At 27.0% G+C, this 25340-nt stretch overlaps 2 protein-coding genes across 5 annotated transcripts in view; one reads left to right on the plus strand and one right to left on the minus strand.

The window, feature by feature from the left end:
* Positions 1-4423: 4423 nt before the first annotated feature.
* The window catches only part of LOC100199027 (estradiol 17-beta-dehydrogenase 8), a 35355-nt gene continuing 14438 nt past the window's right edge, over positions 4424-25340 (minus strand). Inside the window, exons 4-9 of one of the 2 annotated variants that reach the window (XM_065810239.1) lie at positions 25067-25162; positions 24894-24979; positions 22494-22578; positions 22052-22094; positions 21901-21975; positions 4424-4998 (exon numbers count right to left, since the gene is read on the minus strand). In XM_065810239.1, coding sequence (XP_065666311.1) covers positions 4964-4998; positions 21901-21975; positions 22052-22094; positions 22494-22578; positions 24894-24979; positions 25067-25162 — 420 coding nt within the window. In that variant the 3' untranslated portion in view covers positions 4424-4963. Of the gene's footprint in view, positions 4999-6095; positions 6208-21900; positions 21976-22051; positions 22095-22493; positions 22579-24893; positions 24980-25066; positions 25163-25340 lie in introns of those variants that run through there. The other variant, XM_065810240.1, reaches the window with a different exon arrangement.
* LOC124814039 (uncharacterized) lies at positions 7959-15256 on the plus strand. Of its 3 annotated transcripts, XR_010641808.1 has the most exons (10): positions 7959-8346; positions 8502-8531; positions 8665-8691; positions 9049-10481; positions 10564-13152; positions 13221-13598; positions 13745-13983; positions 14104-14250; positions 14353-14757; positions 14833-15255. XR_010641808.1 is itself a non-coding variant. In XM_065810238.1 (8 exons), the coding sequence occupies exons 4-8, from the start codon at positions 12558-12560 to the stop codon at positions 14578-14580; spliced, it is 1587 nt and encodes a 528-aa protein (XP_065666310.1). In that variant the 5' UTR covers positions 7959-8346; positions 8502-8691; positions 9049-10481; positions 10564-12557; the 3' UTR covers positions 14581-15256. The 3 variants fall into 3 exon arrangements, 1 of the variants encoding a protein (XP_065666310.1); XR_010641807.1 differs by having other exon boundaries at positions 8502-8691; XM_065810238.1 differs by having other exon boundaries at positions 8502-8691; positions 14353-15256.

Below are 25340 nucleotides of genomic sequence, written 5' to 3' on the forward strand. Positions count from 1 at the left end.
TTATGCCCTATGCTCCTAATTCTTTAAGAGTTGCCAATGGTGACGCTCTTTTATACTGCTGCGATTGGAACAAGACTGAAATCTTTGATAACATTTGAAGAGTACGTTCAATTTCTAAATTACCTAAAAGTTAGTGTAGTAGTATTCGATGGATATGAAAATTCTATAAAAGACACTGCGCGTATAAACCGAAATACATAAAAGCAATCCTTGTCCGCCTGATAGAAGTAATTTTTCTCCAACTACACCAACAAAAAATCATTTATCCGAATTCTAGAAGTTAAATTAAGAAAAAGAGGTTTAACTGTGTATGTTTGTCATTCTGACACAGATACTACAATCATTAAAATTGCACTAAGCTTTTTTCTAAAACAGAACCCGTCACAATCTTTGCAGGTGACAGCGATATCATTTGCCTCTTATTACACTACTGTAAATCAGTTTAATCTATACATAAAATATATTTAACAAGTATGACAAAGAGACATGAATGCCAGCGTGAATGTTATGACATTGATCAGATTATTGGCAGTACAGCAAAACATGTCATTAACAATACTATTTTCGTGCGTGCATTTATAGGTTGTGGTGCAACCTATAAATTCAATCAGCAATTCACAATTTTGGAAAGACTTCAGTTTTCAAAAAACTTGAAGTTAAAGATTTGTGCGATGCAGCAAATATTTTTTACCACGATGATAAATTGCATGAGGAGATTGGAAACCATCAATTCGTTTCTTTCAGCTGCTACATTCCTTAACATCAAATCTATAACAAATACGAAAGCAAAAGTACGAGGAAATAGTAAACTCTGATTGGGCTCACATAGACCCTTCTGTTCTTCCACCTTCTGATTGAGCTGCTTACTACCATGGATTGAGAGTATACCATCAAGTGATTATTTGGATATTTCTAAGTGACAATGACCTTGACCCATTTAATTGGGTATGGAAATTAAATAGCTTTATGTACTTATAATAGCAACAGACAAAAACGCACGTTCAGAGGATATCCTAAAGATTGTTCAATGTGGGTGTAAAAACTCGTGTTTGAGTCAATGTTCCTGCAGAAAAATGGAACTTCGCTGCCCTCCATCGTGTTCTACCTGTCACGGGATTAACTGTACAAATGTTGAAAAATAGACGAAGAAAATAAACCAGCCGATGACCGTCACTTCTTAGATGTTTTTACATAAATTTAATTTTAATTTACTTGCATTTATAAGATTTTCCAAGATAAACTTCTTTGTAAATATGTTTTAACATTATCTCAATAACTTTACCAAATAATCACGTTTAACAGTATTAATACATAAAAGAGGAATATTTGTTTTATACACACATCTTTACGTCAAATTTTCGAAAATTTTTCTAAAATAAAGCCATCCTCCGCCCCTATATCATACTTGTAGTTATTATTTAGCTTTCAGTTGATTACTACTATTTAGGAGTAATAAATATAAAAAATAAATTACATTTACTTGCTTAATAGACTAATATGTTTTGACCAAAAACGTGAACTTTTGTGCTTTTCTGCTGATCTTTGTTACGTCACAACTTTTTTTCCCAAAAACAAAAAAAAATATCAATTATTCATTTTAAAGAGGAAAAAAATAAGCTTTCTAACAATATGAAACATTGCTAACTCCATTGCTAGGAAGTTAGAAAAAAGTATAAAAGTAAAAACATGTCTTTATAATAATTTTTTCTTTAGTTATTTTTTATTAGTTGAGACTAAATTCTACAGGACTATAGAAAAAAAATTAGGAAAGCCTTATATAAAAGATGCTTAGTCCTAAAGTTAAAACTAACATATTTGCACATTAGCCGAATATTAAATTGTTTTTGGCAAAAATCAATTCTATTTTTCTGCACTTAGGGCATTTTTGATTGACAGGGCAGTATAGTTTATTGAAACTGAAGCTGAAACCGCAATCCCTATCCAAGGTAAAAAGTAGATGTTTTAAAGCGAGACTGTGTATGTCAGAATCAAAACAAACTAAGTCTTTAGCTATAGTTTTTAAAAAATAATTTACCAATGTTTTTAGAATAGTTCTTTATAAACTTTAAATATACATCATATATTTTTATATTTTACTCATAATGTTTTTAGTGGTAGTGGCGGGGGGATATATAATGTTTTCAGGGAGCAAGCTGCATCCCTCCCCCGCGCCTTTCAAGCCCTTCCAAAACATTTGGTAGCCTTGTTAAAGTTTATCTAAACTATCATACAAGGTTCATTCATACATTTTTAACCACAGATGAAAAAAAGCGATACAGAATCAGATGACATACTTCGACAATTTAGGAGAATTGAAGATATTCCAAGTAAGAGAATATTCTTTGAACGTAGGCACGTAGGGGAGAATTTGAACACCTGCATTTTATTTTTGAAATGAAATGAATTATGACTATATTTTACATTTTTTTAGTAAATAACCTTATTTTCTACGTTTTGATTCATTTTAAAAGTTATTCCTCAAAAAATGCTTGTGCATCAATAATTTAAAGTTCTTGCGTCATTTTTCTTCGGTGATCTAATTTTGTGTTCACACTAAATTGATTGCGCTGGGTAAACTATACTGCAATAGGTTATACGGTTTTTTGTTTTTATTTCAATGGTATTTAAAATGCAAAATAGCAGTATAAACTTATCTTATAAGTTACTGCAAGCATGATACTGTAGTGATATTGTAGTGATATAACAAAATAGTCCTAAGTTTCCTTAATTAGAAGTATTAAGTTTTCCTTATTTAATCATAATAAAATCAAAGGGTTGTAGAAATAGTTCAGACGCTATTTAAAAATACTAACATAACAACCATAAACCTTAAATTTAATGCTTTCTTTAATGATTTTTAATCAAAAAATTAAGTGAAAGTCATAACAGTTGAAGCTTTTCTAGAATTTTTTGTTTGTAGAACTTCAGTTTGCCAGGGTAATATTATTCCTATTAAAAGTTTTGAATGAACAGTTAAAATTTTCACTGTAAGGATAAAAATCATTTCTAATCAATTTTTGTTGTTTTACTGGTTGTTTTTTTTTTTAAATCAATCTTTTCTGATTAAGGAGTCAAAGTATTCCAATTTAAGGAACCAGTTGCCTTGATTGGAACACTTAAACTTATCGTTTTTGATATTAAATAAATGAGACATTTATAGTGATGATCAAACAAAAAAAATCTTCACCACTATCATTGAAAAAAATATCAAGGATCTCATTTATGACAGTATATTTTTTATCTACTTTAGTCATTTTTTAAAATTGATTTTTGAGTGATCTATAAATGCAATTAACAAACGGTTTGAAGCATTAACATAAAAAATTATTTACATTTCAAAGATAAGTTTAAAGTTTTCCCCAATTGTTATAGATGATTTGAAATATTCAAAAATTTTTATGAACCACCATGCGGGTCACTCGTCATATAATACAACTTTTATGAACCGCCATACGGGTCACTCATCACGAAAGGGCTAATTTTTATGTTTTATTTATATGCAGAAACACAATATTGCCATTTTTTGCCAGTTTTATAAAAGACTTTAAGCGCGATATAAAATACAAAAGTTTAGGAATATTGTGCAAAGCTAGGAAACCTCAAATAAACGCATTTTAGAACAATTATAATTCCCTTTAACATTTTCATTTAAACTATGCAAATATTACTTAAAGTTGTGCTGATAAACTAGTCTATTGTCAACAGAGGCACGTTGAACCGAAAATTCTTAATACGTTCAATCTATTTAATATTTGTTGCATCGTCTTACCAAGGTAAAACTAACTCCAGTTTCTTTTCATATATCTAAAGGTATTTCTTTACCATTAAATAAGTGAAGTTAATTTTTTCAAAATACTTTTTTTTTCTGTAGTCTCAAATAGTTTCTTTATAAAGTAAATATAATTCGCAACTAAAGCATGTTACCATAGCGTTCTCTACTACAGATCTATTTATCGTGCAACCAGATTTTTTTGTGGAGGCCTATTTTTGGTGAAAGATTACTGCTTCTGTCCAACAACATCTGTGGAGTAGTCCAAGATCATCTGTATTTTTCTTTTACTCTAATGTTGTTACCCTGACCCCTATTTTTTTACGGCAAAAAAGATAATAAATTCGTTAAAACGTAATTTTAAAACTAAAAAGTATTTTCAATTCTTTGTATAGCCTAATAATATTTTTTGATGCAAAAATAAAAAGAAAGAAAAAATAATCTTAAGTAATAAACAATGTAAATAAAACGCAAAGAAATATTTTTTGATTTAAAATTTCACATATTTACATAATTATATATTTTGACTTTTGGTTTTAGGTTTACCATCTAAAAAACAAAATTGATATTTTCTTATTTTGAGTAGAAATATTATTAAACCAAACAAAGAATATTAGATAAATTTTGTTAACTAAATATAAAAAAAAAAAACTGTTATATGAAACATTTATATATCTTTTATAAAATAGTATACTATATATATATTATAAATAGTAGACAATTAAGTAGACTTCTAAGAGATTTGTATTACTTTTATTGCAGGTTCTTTACCAGATCTTGGAATGACAGTGGTACATAATCTTTTTCAAAAAATGTTGCTCAATATTACACAATAATGTTCTTCCATATCAAATAAATAATAGTCTGATATAATCATAAAAATACTACTTTAAGATTTTCTGCAAAGACAATCTTTAATTATTTGAAAAATTACAAAACAAAATAATATCCATTGGCACGAATTATCAGTTGGAATTTTTAATCCACCACGATCCAAAAGTTTAGAAAACTGACCATATTTCTGATAATAGAACAAATGAAAATGTCTTTACCTCGTAGTTCAAGAGAAAGGATTCGTACGAAGCTTTCATTTTAAACGGATTTTCTAATTGGAAGAAAGCGTTATGAATTTTTGGTTCTCACAAGCAATCTGAACTCCATAGGGCGTCTGTTAGTATGATCGCCTCAGCAACACTAGAATTGAACGTTATCCAACAGCTTAATCATCACTAAAATAAAGAAATGATGGATAATCGTACGGCTTTATCAAAAATATTTACAACACTTCTTTATACGGTAATTCCTCAATTTTGTTTAAGAAAAGTTTAGATTAACTATCAATAATGAATTTATTTACTGGATAACTAAGTGTTTCTTCTTAATGTATTAGGGAACGCAAGGCCTTGCCATTCGTGGAAAGGTTGAAAATAATTCAAACTTTCGCATGCTACTCAAACTACGAGCAGACGATTCTCTGGAACTGAAGAAATGTTTGAATCGTCCTGAAATACTAAAGTGGTTCTCGCCTAAAATTGAAAACAGTATCCTACAAGACTTTGCTCATGCAACGCTTCTAAGCTATGCGAAAGTACAAGGGAATCACAATTCTATAGTCTGATGGCCGATGAAACAACAGATATGTCCACGAAAGAACAAGTTTCGATCTGTTTTCGGCATGTAAATGAAATTTAAAATTGAAGAGCTTTTTTTGGGATTTTACCAAACCGAGAACATCAAGAGCGCAACTTTGTTAAACTGTTTGATGGACGTTTTGTGTCAACCTGTTGGTTCAAAATTGTCGGGGCCAATGTTTTGACGGGTCGTCTAACATGCCTGAAAGTATCTATGGATTGCAGACTTTAATGAGGGGGAAAGAAGAGCGGGCAATTTACGTTCACTGCCGCGTTCATAATCTCAACTTGGTAGCACAAGATTCTGTTGAAAATCAAGCAGAGATCAGGAATGTTTTAAATTTAGTGCAATCATTTATCGCATATGCCTGTGAATCTCCAAAACGATTGGCATGTTTCAATAAATTTCGAAATGTAGATTCATTCTTTAGAAATACATCCTGCGGAACGATAGAATGTATACATCCTGTAGAAAACGGAACATCGCTGCGGCTGCTTTGTTTGTATGGTTTAAGTGTGTTTTGGGTAAAAAAAACCTGCCCAATTATTTTAAATATTATATTACGATTTCAACTCATGAAATGAGTTGAAATCAACTTTCGACCTTAAATACTTCACTGTGCGTCGTTGCGATAAGGTTTATTGCATTCGTGTAATAGCAAAAAAATATTAACCGATAAAAAAACAACATAAGATTCTTCAATGAACTTTATTTAAAAATTGTGCCGATTAATTAAATTACAAAAAAAAAACACTACTTTTTACGACTGGAAAAACCGATGACTGAACTTTATGTACCAAGACCACCTAAATATTTTAAATAAATTGTCACAACTCATTATTTATATAAATAACTATAAAAATACAAAAACTATTTTTATACATATATTATGATACATATATTCACTCAATGCTTTTTTACTAGACTAGAATTAAATAATGTAAAATAAAAAAATCATGTATTCTGTATTCTTGAAAATTATGTAAGAGCGCTACTGATGCGTAATCGAACTTTGTCTTTAACATCAAACTACGATACTTTATTATACTGTAACTTTAAAAATAATTGGTTCTTTATCGAATAAACATAACTAAAAACTTCCCTTTTTTAAAATTGTCAAAGAAGCCACGCATAAAACTGTGTGTAAAATACAAACTAACAGATTAATAAATAGCTTTTATATTTATTTTACTAAGTTATTAAAAATGTCATCCTAAATAAGTCATCCTAAAATATGTTTAATTTTTTGCTACAAAAATTTTTTTTGATTTTTATTCCATGGTTGCAATAAAAACCATCAGCAAAACATAATTCTCAAGATAAATTAAGGTTGATAACAAGTAAAATATATTTTTGGTTTACATAGTAATAAATTAAGTTCTGTCTATAAATAAGGAGAAAGCTGTTTGCGACATAAGCCTAATGGTGAGTTTGTGTTTGCAGTCTATTTTGATTATTTAAAAAATTTTATTCCGATAAAACGTAAAAAAAAATTAGTTTGGTTATTAGCATTGGGAACAGCGTAATAATAAAAGTCATCACTTTTACTTAAATGAATCTAAAGTAAAATTAAATATTCATAAATATCATAAAAATAATCATAAAAATAAACATAGAAATAATAACTAAAATAATAATCCAAACCATAATATTAAATAAAGTTTGGTTATTAACTAAAATAATAATCCAAACCATAATATATCTATATATTAATACGGTAATGAATAGTGCGCATAGTTACACCTAATGTTTCGCCTAATGTTCGTATTGTTATTTACGGTTCTGTATTCTGTAAAATACACTATTTCTTAGTTTTTAAGAAGTGTCTAGACTTTTTTATGCGCGGCTACATTTTCCATGCGGTCTTTCAAGTTAAGTCAGCTTGCGAATTCGAGATGATGTACTTTTATTCTCAAGAAGAGTTGATGTTGTTCATTGTTTAAAAAAAAATTTAAATAATCGTTTGTTTGTTGTTGGTTGTTTTTAATATTCTAATTTTTATAGCCTGTTTTCATTTTTTAGAAGAAGTTAGAAATAAAATGTCTGGTAAAATAGTTTTAATTTTAAAATCTAAACATGAATGCTGTAATTTATCTAATCTTCTAAATATGAATACTGTAATTCAATAGTGTTAGTGTCGTTTCACTTTCTTTTTTAATAAAGAACTTTCTAGGCTTTTCTAAAAGCGTTTCTTTACTCCACGCGGTCTTTCAAGCAAGGTCTTCCAGCCGATTAGAGCTGATAAATTTTTAGTTTCAAGTGGAACTGATGTTGTTCATTGTTTAAAAACTAAAATTTATTTGTTGTTTTTATTTTTCTGCTTTTTTTTTTTAGAAGAAGTTAAAACTAAAATGACTAGTAAAAAATTTTTTTTAGTACAATGTTTCTTTTTTAGTAAAGTGTTTCAGTTTTGTCTTCAGTCTTTTTAGATCATTTTAAGCAAGTATTGTTTCATTTTTTTAGAGCAGTTAGAAGGAGCTGAAGGCCTTTTTAGTAAGTATATAGTGTATAGTAGTTTATTTATAGTTTATATTAGTAACATAGTTATATTAGTTTATTTATAGTTTATATAGTATATAGTAGTTTATTTATAGTTTATATTAGTTCAAGTTTATTTATCGTTTATATTAGTAAGTTTATTTATAGATTATAGATTAGGATTAATGAGAATACAAATTTTTTTTTAGACAGGCTAGCTGACAGCGACTTAAGTAAGTTTTATCATTTAGATTTTATTTGAGTACAAATGTAGCATTAGCAATTTTATTGTATATAATTTAATCTCAATTTTTATTTTTAGACAGACAGGTAGAACTCAGTAAGGACTTAGATTTTGTAGATTTAAAAACTTCTTTTGAATATTCTTTTAAAGCATTGAATATGTTTTAAATATTTTAATAAATTTTGTCATTTAGGTGTGGTAGCATCATCAGTTGGTGCAAGTGGTAGTAATGTCTTTTATTTTATTTTACAGCAAATAGTAATGTTTTTTAATTTATCTTAAAGAGAATCAATAAATATTGTTCATTTAAACATAATCATCAGGATAAAATAGATAAGATAGATAAAATAGCTTTTTTATTTAATATCTTTTATTTAGTTATAACTTCAGTTGCACCAGCCACAACAGGTAACTTCGTACATTTATTTTAATATACTTGAATTACATTTGTTACTTAACTTTTCAAGCAATAAATATTGTTTATTTCAACATTATCGTCAAGATTATATAAATAAACTTTTTATTTGATAATTTATTTTAGTTGCTTCTGGATCAACTTTAAATAATGGTAACTCATTAATTCATATTTTATTATAGATAAATGTAGATAAAAAAATGTAAGTTGGAAATTTTTGTAGATTTAAAAGCAGTAAGCTTTTTTCTAAAGGTTCTTTCTATTTTTGGATTAAATCCACTATCACTACATTTGTTCTATGTTTATATAATGTACTTTAATAATTTTTGTCATTTTAAAAAAAATATATTAATGTTAAATTACACCAGGTTGTTGAAAATAGTTATAGTTTAATGATAAGGTTGTAGACTGTTAAAACAGATTATAGATCTTTGATCTATTTAATCTATTTAAGAACCTACTACCAAAGGGAAAATTTACTATCAGTTGTTTGTTTGTTTTTCTGTTTAGTTGACAACAATGAAGAGAGAGGTAGTATGTTTAAAAGGATTTTTATTTTTTTATAAAGTAACTAAAATGTTTTTTAAAATATTGTTGTTGACTTAAAAGTAAAACAGTAGGTTTTTATATTTTTATACAATAAGCCCAAGAACTTATATTTCTTGGGCTTAACTAAGGTAATACTTAAAATTATATTGTCAATAATAGAGAAGAAATTTAAAATTCTCAGTAAGACAGCTTCTTATTATTTTACCTCAAGTTAGTTTAATTAAAATTTATTTTCTTTAGTTGATCAAGAGAGAGCTAATAAAGGTATTAGTTACATTAGTTTAGTGAATTTATTTTTAAAAAGTTAAGTAGATATTTTAACGTCTATACATTTAAGTGCTTTTATTGTTTAGACACAGAATTGAAGACTGAAATAAGTCAGTGTTTTTGCTATTAAAATAATTGTTAATAGGAATTTGTTTATTTGTACTGTAACTGGAATTTTAAAACTTCAAGTACTAAAGCTTTATTTTCTTTTTTCTTTTAGGAGAGTTGGAAAAAAAACTAAGTATAAATTATGTGATTAGTATAGTTAAATAAAGCATTTACATCTGTACACTCAGTAGTTGAAGTCAGTTGTCACATTTTTGAAATTGTCCAGGAGAGAGTAAATAGTAAAATAATTAGTCTTTATTGGCTTTTTTATTCTTGATGGTCAAATTTATGTTTTATTTAATTTGTCTTATTTAATTTGTCTTGAGGCACATGAAATATAATTTTGACAAAAATAAAAAGTTAAATAAAAAAAGTGAAAAGTCATTTCTGAACTACAGACGTTTTTCCTTTGAACATTGTGGGGACACCAGACCCTTTATATTGACCAAACTTTGTTTCACATTGTTGCAGGAAAACAGTCTTTATACCTATGTAGATACTGAAAAAATTAAAAAGGTCTTAAACATAACTCATTTTCACAAAAAACTGGATAACCGACCTTTGTCTTCTGAGGTACAGATATTAAAATTTAAAGTTTTTTTTAGTTTTGGTTTAGTTTATAGTTAATTTTAGTTTAGTTTTAATTAGTTTTAGCTTCAGTTATCTTTTATCTTACTTTAGACAACTTCATGGAAGAAATGAGGGGAATAGGTAAAAAAAATTATAGTTAAATATTTATTTATATGTAAATATAATTCTATCAATTATTCTGAGGTATATTTTTTGTCTTTAGTGTCTGGTAGAAGCATAACTGGTAGGGCTGTGTTTTAAATTTTATATATTTTTTAAGGAGAAATATGAGCAATAGGTGAAAGAATTATTTAATATAAATATGACATTTTTAAACTGTTTGCATTTTACTCATATTTTTATTAAAATTAAATTTCTCACAAGTTTAACTTTTTTTAATTTACTTTTTTTTAATTTATTTTTAGCATCCTCTTCATCCTGTGAAAATGGTGAGGTTATGCTTTATATTTTAATTAAAAAAAATTGTAAATATTTTTAAATTTTATTTTATCCTTCTATTTGTAATTTTAGAGTCGTTAACATTTGAGGAATACAAAAGATATCGCTCCCAACACCCAGGGCCTCTCTCGGAGAGGTCCTTCAATAAGTGGCAAAGTAATGGCGGTATGGATGAGCCATCCTTCAAATGGAGGGCTCATCCATACCGGGGTGTTGGGAGACACCGAAGAAAAAACAGCAACCAAAAGGTTGTAAATGTCTTCTATCAGTAAAGATATTTATAACTTTTTTGTTGCCGTTTTTCTTTGGTGACTTTTTTTTATTTTTTTTAATTTGTAATTTTTTATAATATACTATTGTTTGTATTTGGTTTGTTTTTGTCTTTTTTAATTGAAATTTTATTTGTTTTTCACCAATTAAACTTAAATATAGTTAAATTGATTCACTACCCAATCATCATAATAGGATGCTACATTCTATTTGTTAAAAATAATTAATTGATAGTTTAATTTATTGAAAACACTGCTTTTAAAATTTACTATAAGCCAAGACTATTTAGCTATATAAATGCAATTTATTTATATCTATTTGATTTTTTATCTTTAACGTTTTTAGTTTGGCTCCTTGAAGCATTTTTTTTTTTCTTTTTAATTAAAATATTTTAAATCTATTGTAATGTCTTTTAAATATAACTATTTATTAAAAGCCAACGTGAAATAACGTCATAAAACAACACCGACAAGTTGCATCATGACAGCAGTTTAAGTATGACAACAGGCTACCAAAAAGCAGGTAAATTGTTTTCCAGTTTGTTTGTTTTGTTTTTCTTTTATGTCTACTTATCTGTTACAATTTTTATTTTAGGTTAGTCATATGACGCATTAATGCAATATAAAAGATCAAAGTTTACATATTTTTTACAATTTGTAATACACATTAGGGTAGAGCGATTTTGAAAATTTTTGAAATTTGATTTGCCTGAGCAGCAAATCAATATCTTTTGGTAAAAAAAGAACCTTACTCTTTTTTTTTATAGTTTAGATAAGTTCTTGAGGTTACCCTTTGGATTCTAAATTTTTGATGGGTCCTAATATTGTTTAAATTTTTTTTTTCTAAACTATATTAACTTGATACTTAAAAGAAGCAAAAATATATACTGATTTTGAAAATAATATTTGTTTTTATTAAAAAATTAAAAAAGTAGAGTTTTTTCATTAAAAACCCCTGTCCTCAACAAAACGGTGTTTTAAGGTATATTTTTGCAAGTATTTTTTTTACTAAAAATTTTTTCTAATAAAATTATTATTTATGAAACAAGCATTTTTTTCTGCTTTTTTTGAGTCCAAGGTTGATATGGTTTAGAAAAAAAAAATTCAAAAATATTAGGACCTGTCAAGAATTTAAATTCCAAAGATCTCATCAAAATCAAAAAATATTTTTTTACTTTTATCTTATAATTAATAGACATTGATTCGTGTCTCAGTAATATTGGTTTTTAAACTCTTTTTTTTTTTGCTATGAAAATCGCTCCACCCTAATACACATGTTTGATTGTAAATCGACTTTTTTTTGTTTGAAACGTATTTGTACTCAATTGCTTAGTTATTTATAATAAATTTATTTAGTTGTGTGCATTTATCGCTTTAAAGACAATTTCCTTTTTTAAAGAAACATGTATCAACACAGGTCAGAAATTTAAGGTTTAAGTTTACTATCCGAGTACCCCAAAAATGTTAACAAATATAGTAAGTGGGGCATCTGGACACTTTATTTTCATATTTAGAAAAATCTGGGAGGTATCAAATTTTTAGAAAATTGACATAGAAAATCTGCTAAAAAGTCATTATTTTCGTACTTAAAAAAACAAAATATACTGACAGAAAGTTGAAGTTTATATAAAAAAATGTTCATATACCAACTTTTCAAGGTCTTTAATTTAATATTTATACATAAACATTATTAGAATACACAAAGTTGGTCAAAAAAACATTTTTTATTAAAAATATTTCTTTTTGACTACGCATTTTTATTTTAATTTTATTATAGATACCTAATATATATAATCTATGGCTCCTCTGCTCTCTAAGGAGAAGAGAGAATACCATTTCAAAAGAAATCATGTACTTTTTCAAAAGATCATTTGCTGTTGCTGCCTTGAAAAGAACAACAAATGCGTTCCAGTTAATAAAAATTTGGAAGGTCTGGTTCAAGTTTTCTGTAAGCCTGAGTTTTCACTTAAAGTATTTGCCTACCCTACAGGATTATGCCCAGGTAGCAAGAAAAACTTGTATCTCTGTAAGGCTGGTAAAACTATTGCAGACACAGTTTCTTTAAAATGGAAAAATTCTGATTTGTCTAGCTTGCAAACCTCTAGAGATTGCTCAGTATTATGCAGTATATGCAGTCAAGGAAGAAATAGATTTTTAAATAAAATTATGAAAAAGGGAACTAGCTCAACACTGAAACTCTACCAAATATGCTTCTGTGAAATTGCTAAAGGTAAACCCCACAAATGTTCCCCTTTAAAGAGTAGCACAAATCTTTCTGAGAGTATTTCTAAAATTTCTAAAAAAGTAAAAGAACAAGTAGCTTCTTCCCTTCTTAAAGAAATTTATTCTGATCAAGGGCAAAGTCTAGGAGCTCAAGCCATTCTCAGAACAGGTAAAATATTGTTAAATAAAAATAGCTGTTATGTACGTTCTTAAAATAACAGTTTATATTATATTAAGGAGGTAAAAGTATTCATATTACACTCGGCACTCGGGAAAGTGACCAGAGAAAGATTCCTTATAATGAAGTAGAAGTTTTGGTAAATACCTTAGGACTTAGTCAATTGAAGTCAAATAAAATGTTAAAAACTTTGAGGAGAAGCGGTGTAAACTTTGAGTCAAACATGGAGAAAGCCCTGGATGAAAAAAGTAAACTAATTTCCAACTTTTATGTCACTGAATTATTAGACTTTCAAGAAAAAGAAAATGATAATGACTATGCTACAGTGAAGAGACACTTGGTATATATTGAAGATATTACAGCATTTCTGGATTTTGTAATGAAATATCGAGGACAGGTTCCACAAAACACATTTGTAAAGGTTGGAATAGATTCAGGTATTTATATTTAATTTATTTAATTTATATTACTTATGATATTTTAATTATCGTCTTTTTGAAAACTTGTTTTAAAAAATATTATTTGTACATATTTATATACAAATATGTATGTGTGTAAGCATATATATATATATATATTAAAGGTGGAGGATCACTGAAAGTTATAGTAAATCTGTTTGATCCAACCAAGGACAGGACAGAAGATAGCAGCTCCTTAGGATCATACTCAGGAGCAAATACGTCACTTGTTTTAGCTTATTGTGAAAGGGTAAGTGAGAATCATTCTAACATGACAATGATTGTGAAAAGATTAAAGTTGCATGAATGCAAGTACTCATTGGCTTCTGACATGAAGTTAATCAACATATTGCTAGGAATTTCGGTGTGTTTATTTTAAATAATTTTAAGATAATAAGACATATCATGGTAAAAACTATATTAGGAAAAGGTTTTTTTTACCCTACAATATATTTATAAATTGAATTATAATATAAAATGTTAGGCTCATGGAGGAAAGTATGCTTGTGCATGGTGTGAAGGTTCTTCAGATTTATTTGCTGGAGAGTTAAGAACATTTCAATCTTTGAATAATTACTATGAACTGTATTCATCTGCAGGATCTCCGGTGAAAAGAATGAAAGAATATAAGGTATAAATGAATAAATATATTGTAAATATTTTCGAAATTTATCATCCATTACCATTCTATCATTTTAAATAGGATAAAAAAAATTTATTTCCATATATTTAGAATGTCATTAATCCTTGTCTGCTTAAGATAGAAGACAAATCCCTAAGTATAATAAGAGAGATTCCATTACCAGAACTTCACTTTCTGATGGGATTTGTTAACCATGTGGCAGCATTTATTATGCAACTTTGGCCTGGATTTATAGATTGGGTCAAGAGCATTGGATGCCTTCGAAAAGGTTACCATGGAGGAACATTTGAAGGAAACACGTGTAGAGAGATACCTTAAAGTTGCGACAAACTTGAGTTGATAATGCCTGTTGAACTGTATCCTCTCTTAGAAACAATGAGAAAATTTAATAAGGTTGTTCATGGTGTCTTTGGCTATAAATTTGACCCAAACTATTCAATTTTAATTGAAAGTTTTACACAAAGCTATAAGGATGCGCAAGACTATTGCAGAGAGGTAATTGCTGTTTTCTTTACCCTTTGTATTTAAAACCAAGTTATTGATAAACATATTTATAGTAAGCTTTTTTAGTTTTTAGGTAAACAGCTCACGGTTACTTGGAAAGTACATGCTGTAACAGCACATCTGGAAACATTTGTTGATTTAACTGGCCTTTCCCTTGGGCAGTTTAATGAGCAGACATCTGAATCTTGCCATTCCAAGATGAAAAGTGAAATAAACAGGTTTGGAGTCTCGCAGTACAGCAACAAACATAAGGAAAGAAGCAAAAGAATTGCTGAAGTGTTCAGTTCAAATAATTTATAAGTTATTAAACATTAATTGTATATGAAAACATAAACATTATTGAAATCTTTAGTTAAAAAAATTTGTATATTTATTCAAAAAGACATTATAAATATATTAGTACAAACAGTTTTTGAAATATTTTATTTATTATTTATTATATTATTATTATTTATATATATTAGGTTATTAGACATACAATACTAATATTTTACTATATTACAATACTAATAAATTATTTATATACTATCAATATGTTCTACTTTACTAAGCATGCTATGTTCCTAATATAATTCAAGCATATCTAAACCTTTTTCACCAACTTAGATATATCTAAGAGCTGTCTAATGAAGTTGATGTGTAAATACAAAATTTAAGAGCATAAAAACTTGGAATATAAAGTTATTTTATGTTTATTTTACTGTTCCGTCAATATATTTAGTTTTTTTAAGTACGAAAATAATGACTTTTTAGCAGATTTTCTATGTCAATTTTCTAAAAATGTGATACCTCCCAGATTTTTCTAAATATGAAAATGAAGTGTCCAGATGCCCCACTTACTATATTTGTTAACATTTCTGGGGTACTCGGATAGTAAACTTAAACCTTAAATTTCTGACTTGTGTCAAGGGGATACCAAAAAATTAATAACTCATAAACAAATTACTTCACTTCATATTAATCTTATTAATTAAAGTTCATGTTATAAAAAATATAACAAGAATTTAGCTTTAATCTTTCGTCAATTTAAGGCATGATGAAGTTATTATTTTGTGTCAGCAACTAAAAACGTATTGTGTTGAACTTAGTAATGTCTAGGAAAATGGTTCGGCCATACACTGATATGACCTATGTCAGTTGTAAATTACTCAAATAACATTAAATAATTGGGAAATTAATTTATTTTAATTTTACAGATAGTTTAATTTTTTAATTTGAAGGAGTTTTTCTTACAGGGTATTAGTTAAGGTATCGCAACTTTAAATTGTGGAAAACAGCCACTATAAATTACCAGACCGACCATAACCCGTTTTACGAGTTGCTTTCTGCTAGTTCCGATAAAACGTAAAAAAAAATTAGTTTGGTTATTAGCATTGGGAACAGCGTAATAATAAAAGTCATCACTTTTACTTAAATGAATCTAAAGTAAAATTAAATATTCATAAATATCATAAAAATAATCATAAAAATAAACAAAGAAATAATAACTAAAATAATAATCCAAACCATAATATTAAATAAAGTTTGGTTATTAACTAAAATAATAATCCAAACCATAATATTAAATAAAGTTTGGTTATTAACATTGGGAAGCAACATTAAAATAATGATAAAAAACTAAAAGTTTTGTTATTAAAAGTTTGAAGAAAGTACCAGTTTTAACATTAAAAAAAAATTGGACAAAACAATTGAAGAGCTCCCGCGCAAAACCAGACAAATTAAAAAGTTTTAACATTTCTTGATACTTTTAATTACTTGATTTCTGTTGGCAACATTCTAATTGTCACTAACATAGCATACATTGACAATAATTATTAACCAAGGGGTTTTCAGGATTACATTTTGGCAATTTTTAGAATATATTGTTTCAGATTGATCAAGATTTATTACGCCCCATCATGACATTGATTTATAACAACGCAGTAGCTTAAAAATGTACGGAACTAAAACCATTTTAAAAAAATTGTATTTTCTCGAATTTTCAAAGCTTTTTTATTAATTTTAATTCAATTATAATTAAATATCAGTTCAACGCTATTCTTACCTCCAAACATGCATAATGATCATCAAGCCGACATCGATTGAATCAAAACAGACTTTAACTGGGGCGGGTTAATTATGGGAAAAGTTCAGGGATGCATCCTTGTTACCTATATCATTACCCTTAGCCTTATAATCTAATTTTAATATTATCATTGATTGCTGTAATTTAAGTACTTAAGTAATTGTTTAAACAAATTAAGCACTAAGGCAAATTTTTATTTCTTAGGTAAAATCGAGTAATTTTTTCCCCCGAATTATTTCAACAAAAAATTAATATTTTATAAAAATTTGCATAAAAGTTGTCCGATTTCCAATTTCGAACCCTAAAATTAGAGTACTACAGAAAAATACTTTAGTGCTCTAGACTCTTTTTTTTTTTTTTTAATTACAAATTTAAGAACATCTCTGAGTGATAGATTGATAGAAATTTTAAGTTTTCAGCGTTCTATTTCGAAAGTTTAATTAGGTTATGATTTGTTATATACACCTATATTTACTATATAGGTATATATAACATATAGGTATACTATATACCATACCATACTATATAGGTATAACAAATCATAAACTAACTAAATTTTCAAAATAAAACGCTGAAAACTTAAATTTTTTTATCAATTTATCACTCAAAGATGTTCTCAAATTTGTAATTAAAAAAATTTATATCACACATTAATGTAATATTGGAAAATAATTAAAATTAATTAAGTAATTTGGAAAAAAATCAATTAAAATTACTTAAGTAATTTTTTTCCATTACTTGAACACCTCAAATTATCATAAACTTTAATATTATCATTAATTTTTATTTAGAAATTTATATTATTAAAAAATATTTGATTTTGAACAAAAAACATTGTCTTTATTAGCTATTGAGAGGCAATTAAATATTTATGCAGTTAATATCTGCTGTACATACTTACCTTAGAGTAATTCCATGTCAAATGACCCAGGAATTTTTAAAAATGTCACCCTATATATCTCAGATTTTAATGATTTTTAAACAGTGGAGAGAACTTATTAAAATAAGAATTCCTTGAAAATTTTAGCCACCGGCTCCAAGAAGATCCTGAAATATGACCATTTTACTTTTAGCAAATACTGCCCAGGCCCCTCTTGTCCCTTTAGAATTGCAACATTTATTTAAGTCACATAATTTTAAAAATATTTGATATTTTTACTTAAAAATTTGTAACAGGCCATTTTCAGGGGTGGCGAATCCAATAAAATGATCAGAAATGTAAAAAATTATTTTTAAATACCTGTATGTATCAATTTAAATAAATTTAGGCAATTTTTTATATACCAGATTTTGATGCTTAAGAAACCCATGTGACCTCGATGGTATCTAAAAAATATATATTACACATCATTCTATATTCATTGATCTTTCAAAAAATATAAAGATTTTGATCTGCAAGTATATGGATTTCAATATATGGATAATGGGGACGGTCCCCACTTTTTTGTAGCAGAACATTTCAATTGACTTTTCACTAACTTCCAGACTAGCTGGATCTCTGAAACTTTTGGCATTTCTGTAATGCCAATGAACATGCATGGTAATGTTGTTAGCAGGGCCCAAGACACCAGGGCTGGGTCATGGGTCCACTTTTTTGAAGCGGAACCTTGTGAAAGATTTTTCACTACTTTTAAGATAAACTGGAGCTCTGAAACTTTCAGCATTTGTGTAGTCCTGATTAATGTGTGTTAAAATTGTTTCCAGGGTAGATGACCAGAGGGTCTATTAGGTTGGGGCACTAGGGGTTATCCCCCACTTTTGTATAAAAAAAAGGAAAGATAATTTTAAAAATATTGTCTTCAAAAATTATTTTTTTTTATATTTATTCCCTTTGGTTTTTGATCACTCTGTATTCAACAATCTTTCTTAAAATGTTTTAAGAAAGTACATATGTTTATAAGATTTTTGATTTATAGTAAATAGATTAAAAACAGTCATCCATCAAAAATAATGATTTTAACAATTTTACATTGAACAATTTAAAACTTTTTGAATCAAAAAGAAAACAAATATAACAAAATTGATCTGCCAGACAACAACAATTGAAGAATACAAATTGATGTTATCAGAGGCTATAAACAAGTTCATTCATACATTGCAAAATGACAAGCAAGATACCTAAGGCAACAAAAGGAAAATTTGGCAAAAGATTGCTTACCGTCTTTAGCAGAAATCTTCACGTTTGTGATTCAAGATAAAATCTAAAGTTACCATTGGTGCCAAATGCATGTTAAACCCTGTTGCCTTCTATTTATTAAACAAAATTGATCAGCTTAAAGGAAAATTGTTTTGCTTCATGTCAGAAGAAAACAAGCATGACATTGGTTTTGTGTATGAAGTTACAAATAGTTAATTATTTTTAAAAAAATCATTCTAATATTTCAAATATTCTTGGTATTATAAATATTTATGGTTGCGCTGCACAGTATAAAAACCACAAACTTAAAACAAAACCTTTACAATATCTGTCTCGATAAAGATGATTTTGATATTGATGCAGAGTGGACACATTTTTGCTACAAGTCATGATAAGTCACTACATGATGGTATTGGTGGCACTGTAAAATGATTAACTGAAATGCAAGTTTACAAAGCCCCATAAATGTAATAATATTTTATTATTATTGAATGAAATAAAATGCTTGACTGCTGTGCAAAAAATATTTAAGAGTTTACTTAAAATTGAAAAAGAAAGACTGACAGAACTGCGCAACACTTTGAAAAAATGTTTTTAGATAAGTAGAACAATTCCTAGAATTAGGAGCTATCATCATTCTAACTTAGAATCTATAGATACTATTTGTTTTAAAGGAACAAGTGAAGATTTTAATATAACAGGCATGTTTTCTTTTTCTGATATTCAAAGTATTTAACCTGATAAAATAAAATCAATGCATTGAAAGTTAACATTAGTGCATTGAAATTTGTTCCGTATAAATATGATACGTTTGATTCAGGGACGAACCCAGACCTTTTTAGTACCGCTGGAGCGGTATGGGCGCCTAAAAATTATTATTTTTTAATTTTTTTTTTTTGCCTTTTAATTAGAAATAGAAAAAAAATTTTAGTTTTAAATGCAGTAGTATATAAATAATTTTCAGTTTATTTTAGCTACCTCATTTTTTCTTCAGGTCAATAAAATGAATTAAAAAGATATTGCTTTTTAAAATAATTACGTGACGTTTTTACGTAATTATGTGACGTAAGTATCCTTTGTTTACTTATTTAAAATAAAAACACTTGCTAAAAATATAATCTTTTTTGTATTAAAGAGGGAAAAAAACCTTTTAATTTAAATTTAATAGTTCAGTAAACTAAAGATTGACAGGTCTGCATAAGATTTATATAAAAACATACCTGGCAATCTTTAGTTTACTGAACTATTAAATTTAAATTAAAAAGTTTATTTTCCTCTTTTTAGTACAAAAAAGATTATATTTTTAGCAAATGTTTTTGCTATATTTTATTTTTTACTTTTTAGTCTTTACAAAGAGTTACGATATTTTGCGTTTGTCATGACATTTGTAATTAAATCGAGCTTTTTATCCTTATTAAAGAAACGGAGTAATTCATTATTAAAAGAGCGAAATATTTTTTTTTTAAAAGGAAAAATTTTTTTCTATATAAAAGTAAAATAACATAAAGTACAAATATTTCATTTTCTAATATATTATGTAATGTAAATATTGATTAAAAATTGTTAAAAGTATTTTAACATTTAATTACTAATTTAAAAAATTTATTACTACCAAAATTAAATTTACTAAAATATAGTTAATGTTTAAAATACTTTGAACAATTTTCAATAAATATTTACTTATAGCGAGGTATTTGCAACAAAAGCGTTTATCAAAGACTTAAGTAAAGTAGTTTTCTTATTGTAACTGAAGTAACATCGTCCACTGGTAAATTCATGTATTCAAAACAATGCCTTTAAATCAACTCTTTATCTTAGGATAAAAAGGATAAACACATACCATGGGTATGGGGGGGGGGGGGGGGTAAGGGTAAGGGAAGGAACTCCAAAACATCACAACCCTCAAAAAGCAGAAAAAAAGCGATATCCCTAAATAAACTCTGGGTTCTTCACTGTGATTAGATTGATATGAGCTAGATGTTATGGTAATATTTATGCACCCGAATGGTCCTTTTAACAAACTTCGTCCACTGGTAAATTCATGTATTCAAAAAAATGTTTTCTGACCATCTAGAGCAGATAAGTATTGGGTTCCAATTACCAATATAATTTGTACCATTGATGCACCTGTAACAACAACTGGACGTATGTATACTTTGACCGTTGACGCATCTAAGCAAATCTTAACACAATCTTGAGACTTTATATTTTTGTGTTTTATTTTGTAAATAATTAAATAAAACAGAACAAGTACAAATCAAAAAAATTTTTGAAAACAATATTATCTTTACTTTATTAAAAATACAAAAAAAATATATATATATATTCAATATAGTTTAACTTCATTTAAAAGGTAGTAATACTTAGGTAGTTAACCATAGCGCAACATTCAAAAAAGATGTCAGTTTTAAAATTGTCAATTATGCTCTTAATTTTTAATATGTTGTTCGACATGTTTCTTTTTTATTTCAATTAAAATAAAATCTAATAACTAATAATATTCACTTAACAATACAAATAATATCTATATAAAGAAATATTTTTAGATAAACTATTATTTAAAACTCTATTTTAAAAATGAAATTAAATAATTAAGCTATCTTGTTCACAATTAAATTTATCGCAGCCGGACTTAAAACTGCTGGACTTAAACATAAATTAGTTAGCAATTGTTTTTTCTAATGGTACGTCATTTAAATGTTAAGTTTTGTTATTCTGTTCATTTACTTACAAGTCTACACAACACAGGTAAACCCTTGGTTAAAAAAAATAAAAATCTAAAAAGGTTTAATGATTTATATATATGAACTGATTTAATTTTTAAAATTCTAATTGCTTCTAATATATATATTTAACATCTAAGCTATATTAGAAGATTAAAAGCTTTTATAAAAAATCAATTCAATAACTAAAAATTCAAGTTATAACAAACCTGAAACTTCAATAGCAGCAGCAGTAATGTAACAACTTTGTTCTGATGCCAAAAACAAACAAGTTCTTGCAACATCTAATTTAAAAAGCAGTAAAGATATATTTAAAAAAAGTTTTAAAAGTTAAAACTTATTATAAAAAAATACGCTCACCCTCTGGTTGACCAAAATGTCCCAATGGAATCATGGCTTTAACCTGAATAAAAAAATAGTAACTCTAAATTAAAAAAAACAAACAATTTCTAGATTCACTTTACATGCTATCATAGCTTTCAAAAGTGTAACAATTTTGCAGCGTTAAATCATTTCTTATAATGCACAATAAAGTAAATTATATATAGTAGACTTTTGGTGCTAAGTTGTTGGCTAATTATTGTGGTGAGTATTTATTTATGTATTTATTACTACTATTATTATTATACAACTACTATTATAATATTCACTTTGTTTTTGTTATTGTTGGTTTTCAAAAACTTCTAAAAAGTTGCCTATTTATTGCTTGCCACCTATTTTAATTCATTTATTAAAATGGGTCATATTATTCTCTTTACCTTTTCTAAGCTCTGGAACAAATGTTAAAATAAAAAATTAATACCTTTTCTTTAATATTATGAGGAATTTTTTGAGTCATATTTGTTTCAATAAATCCTGGCAAAACTGCATTGCAACGAATATTGTATCTAGATAATTGTAAATATATGATAATAAATACAATAATAATAAAATCACCATTGTTGACAACTCCATCATGAAACTGTTGTATATAATATATAATAACTAGCACCTGATGATATGAAACAACCTTTAAAAGAATAACTGATAATTTAAATGCTTAAAAAAATGTTTTATACAGTTATATAAATCTATTGCAAGAGAGAATTAGTTGAAAAACACCTCCAGATATGTTAAAAAAAAATAATCATAAAGTTGGCTTTTGCACAAAGGTTAGTTAGTGTTATCAATGATTAAAATTAACCCTTTAACCCGCAAGCTTTAACTTTTAAAAGTACTTGATTTCATCAGAACTTAAGGATTGCTTAATGCTCCAGAACAAGATCATTGCTTGCGCCAATACCTTTTTTAAGATTTGCGTGAACATTGGCAAATCATTTGTAATAAAATGGCAAACTAATTGACTTTCAATACTTTTTTTGTAGACTAGGCTTAAGGACATTTTTTGCCTACAAAAATAGTTCTAGACTAAACTTCAGGACATTTTTTGTAGACTAAAGAATCAGCTGTGGCAGAAAAAAGAGATCCAATTGAAATGTAAGAACATAAATGTACATAACGGGTTGCTGATAATGCTGATTATAATATTTGCATTTTAATTGGGAAAAATACAATTCACAGAATGGGTAAAATATCAATTTTGGCATTCCCTCTACAAGAATTCATTGCTACTAAACTATGAATGCATAAATGATCACATCATTTTAAAAACGCAATAAAGATCATTTTCATTTAAAAACTTTAATAAAGCTTGGTAAAATTGATTCTAATGGATCAAGTATGTATTCTGAACCTCTTAATTTTGAGCTGAAAGTTCACGAATAAATAACCCCATTTTAATTTTATATTTGTAATAAAGCTAGTAAAATTTTTTTTTCAACTGACAAAGATAAAAGCTCCACCAAATTTGTTTGATGCACCAACACTATTTGATGCAACTGCACATCTAGTTTGAAAAACCAGTACGAAATAAATACAAGCATTTGTAGGAAAACAATATCAAGTTTATGTCAGTGTGTGGGGATCGCGATGGAATGGATTTTTTTAATATAATTTTTCATTTATTCATCTCTACAAGGACTAAAGGGCAATTATAGTTAAGGAAGCTACAACTTTTTTTTCGAAATATAAATCTTAACAAACAAATAAGCAGGTAGCATGCCTTATCTCGAGATCGCAAAAATGATTTATCTTGAACTGAATAACATCATCTCTGATTTGAATAACAGTCTCCATTTTAAGAATTTATATAAAAAAACCATTATAAAAGAAACCTCAAAATTAGTTTAATTAAGATTTCAGAAAAAAAAGTAAAAAATGAAGAATAATGATAGTAATGATTCTATCAAAATTTAGCCCAAACCCTCAGTTAATGTAAGCAGCATTAATTGGTCGCAGCAGGCTATAAGATAGTCAATGTATGTACTGAAGTCCCCGGCAGCAGGCTATTTCAGTATGAATTATTGCCAAAAACTGTCCCTTTTAAAAACCATGTTACAATAATAAAAACAATGTATTTTTATCATAAAAATCCCAGGTGATACTCCATAAAACTAATAGGTTAATCAAGATTATTCCACCTTTATATGACTTTCGAGACTAATTTTGTTTTTTCATCAATTCAATTTTTTTTTTTTTTTAATCTCAGCTCTGTCTAATCATTTTCAAGATTAATAAGTGATTTTTCATTTGGTCAGATAAATTTCGAGATTAATCCATTTTTCTAGAATAAATCCATTTTTCTAGACGCTTTCCTAAATAAGCAAGCACTCTTCAAGCAGAGTGTTCGCTTATTTAGGAAAGCGTCTTTTAATACTATATATAAATATAAAATTTAATACTGTTTATGTTTGCTTATGTTGTGCAACAAAAATTTTTTCGCACAACATAAGCAAACATAAACAGTATTAAATTTTTTTTGAAGTATATGTTGCACTTTATTTTATGCAAGTTAAACCATATTAAAAACTAAATTAAAAATATACTGACATTTCTTTGCTAGACAACAAATAGGAAATAAGTTAATTGCATTGAGCAAAAAATAACTGGATCGCAGTAAATTCAAAACACAGCAACACAAAAACCGAAAAAATGTTACATAGTAAAAAAAATTTATTGCAAAGTATAAATAAATTTTTCAATAACTTTGAAAAAATAGGAAGTTAAACTAAAATCAAAATGATCAAAATCAAATCAGTGAAATATTATTTAATAATAATTTTAATTTAATAATAATAATTCTGAAGGATGATACATTATTTACCTTGATAATTCCAATGCAGCTGATTTAGTTAGTGATACGACGCCAGCTTTTGATGCTGAATAATTAGTTTGACCAATATTTCCAGTCTAAAAAGAAAATTTTTTCTTACCCAACTCATATTATTACTTGTTATAGTTTTATTTTATGTTTAATATGTATTATTATAAATTTACCTTACCCACAATACTTGCAATATTAATGATAGATGCATTCCTTACTTTACTTTTTATTAACTCTGCAGCAACATGTTTTGTAACTAGAAATGTGCCCTATAAATATGAATAAAAAAGCACTCAAGTATAAGTTAATTAAGAGTCCACTATATATATATATATATATATATATATATATATATATATATATATATATATATATATATATATATATATATATATATATATATATATACATATATATACATACATACATACATATATATATACATAC

Source organism: Hydra vulgaris, chromosome 11 (genome assembly GCF_038396675.1).
Source record: "Hydra vulgaris chromosome 11, alternate assembly HydraT2T_AEP".
NCBI classification, from domain to species: domain Eukaryota; kingdom Metazoa; phylum Cnidaria; class Hydrozoa; order Anthoathecata; family Hydridae; genus Hydra; species Hydra vulgaris.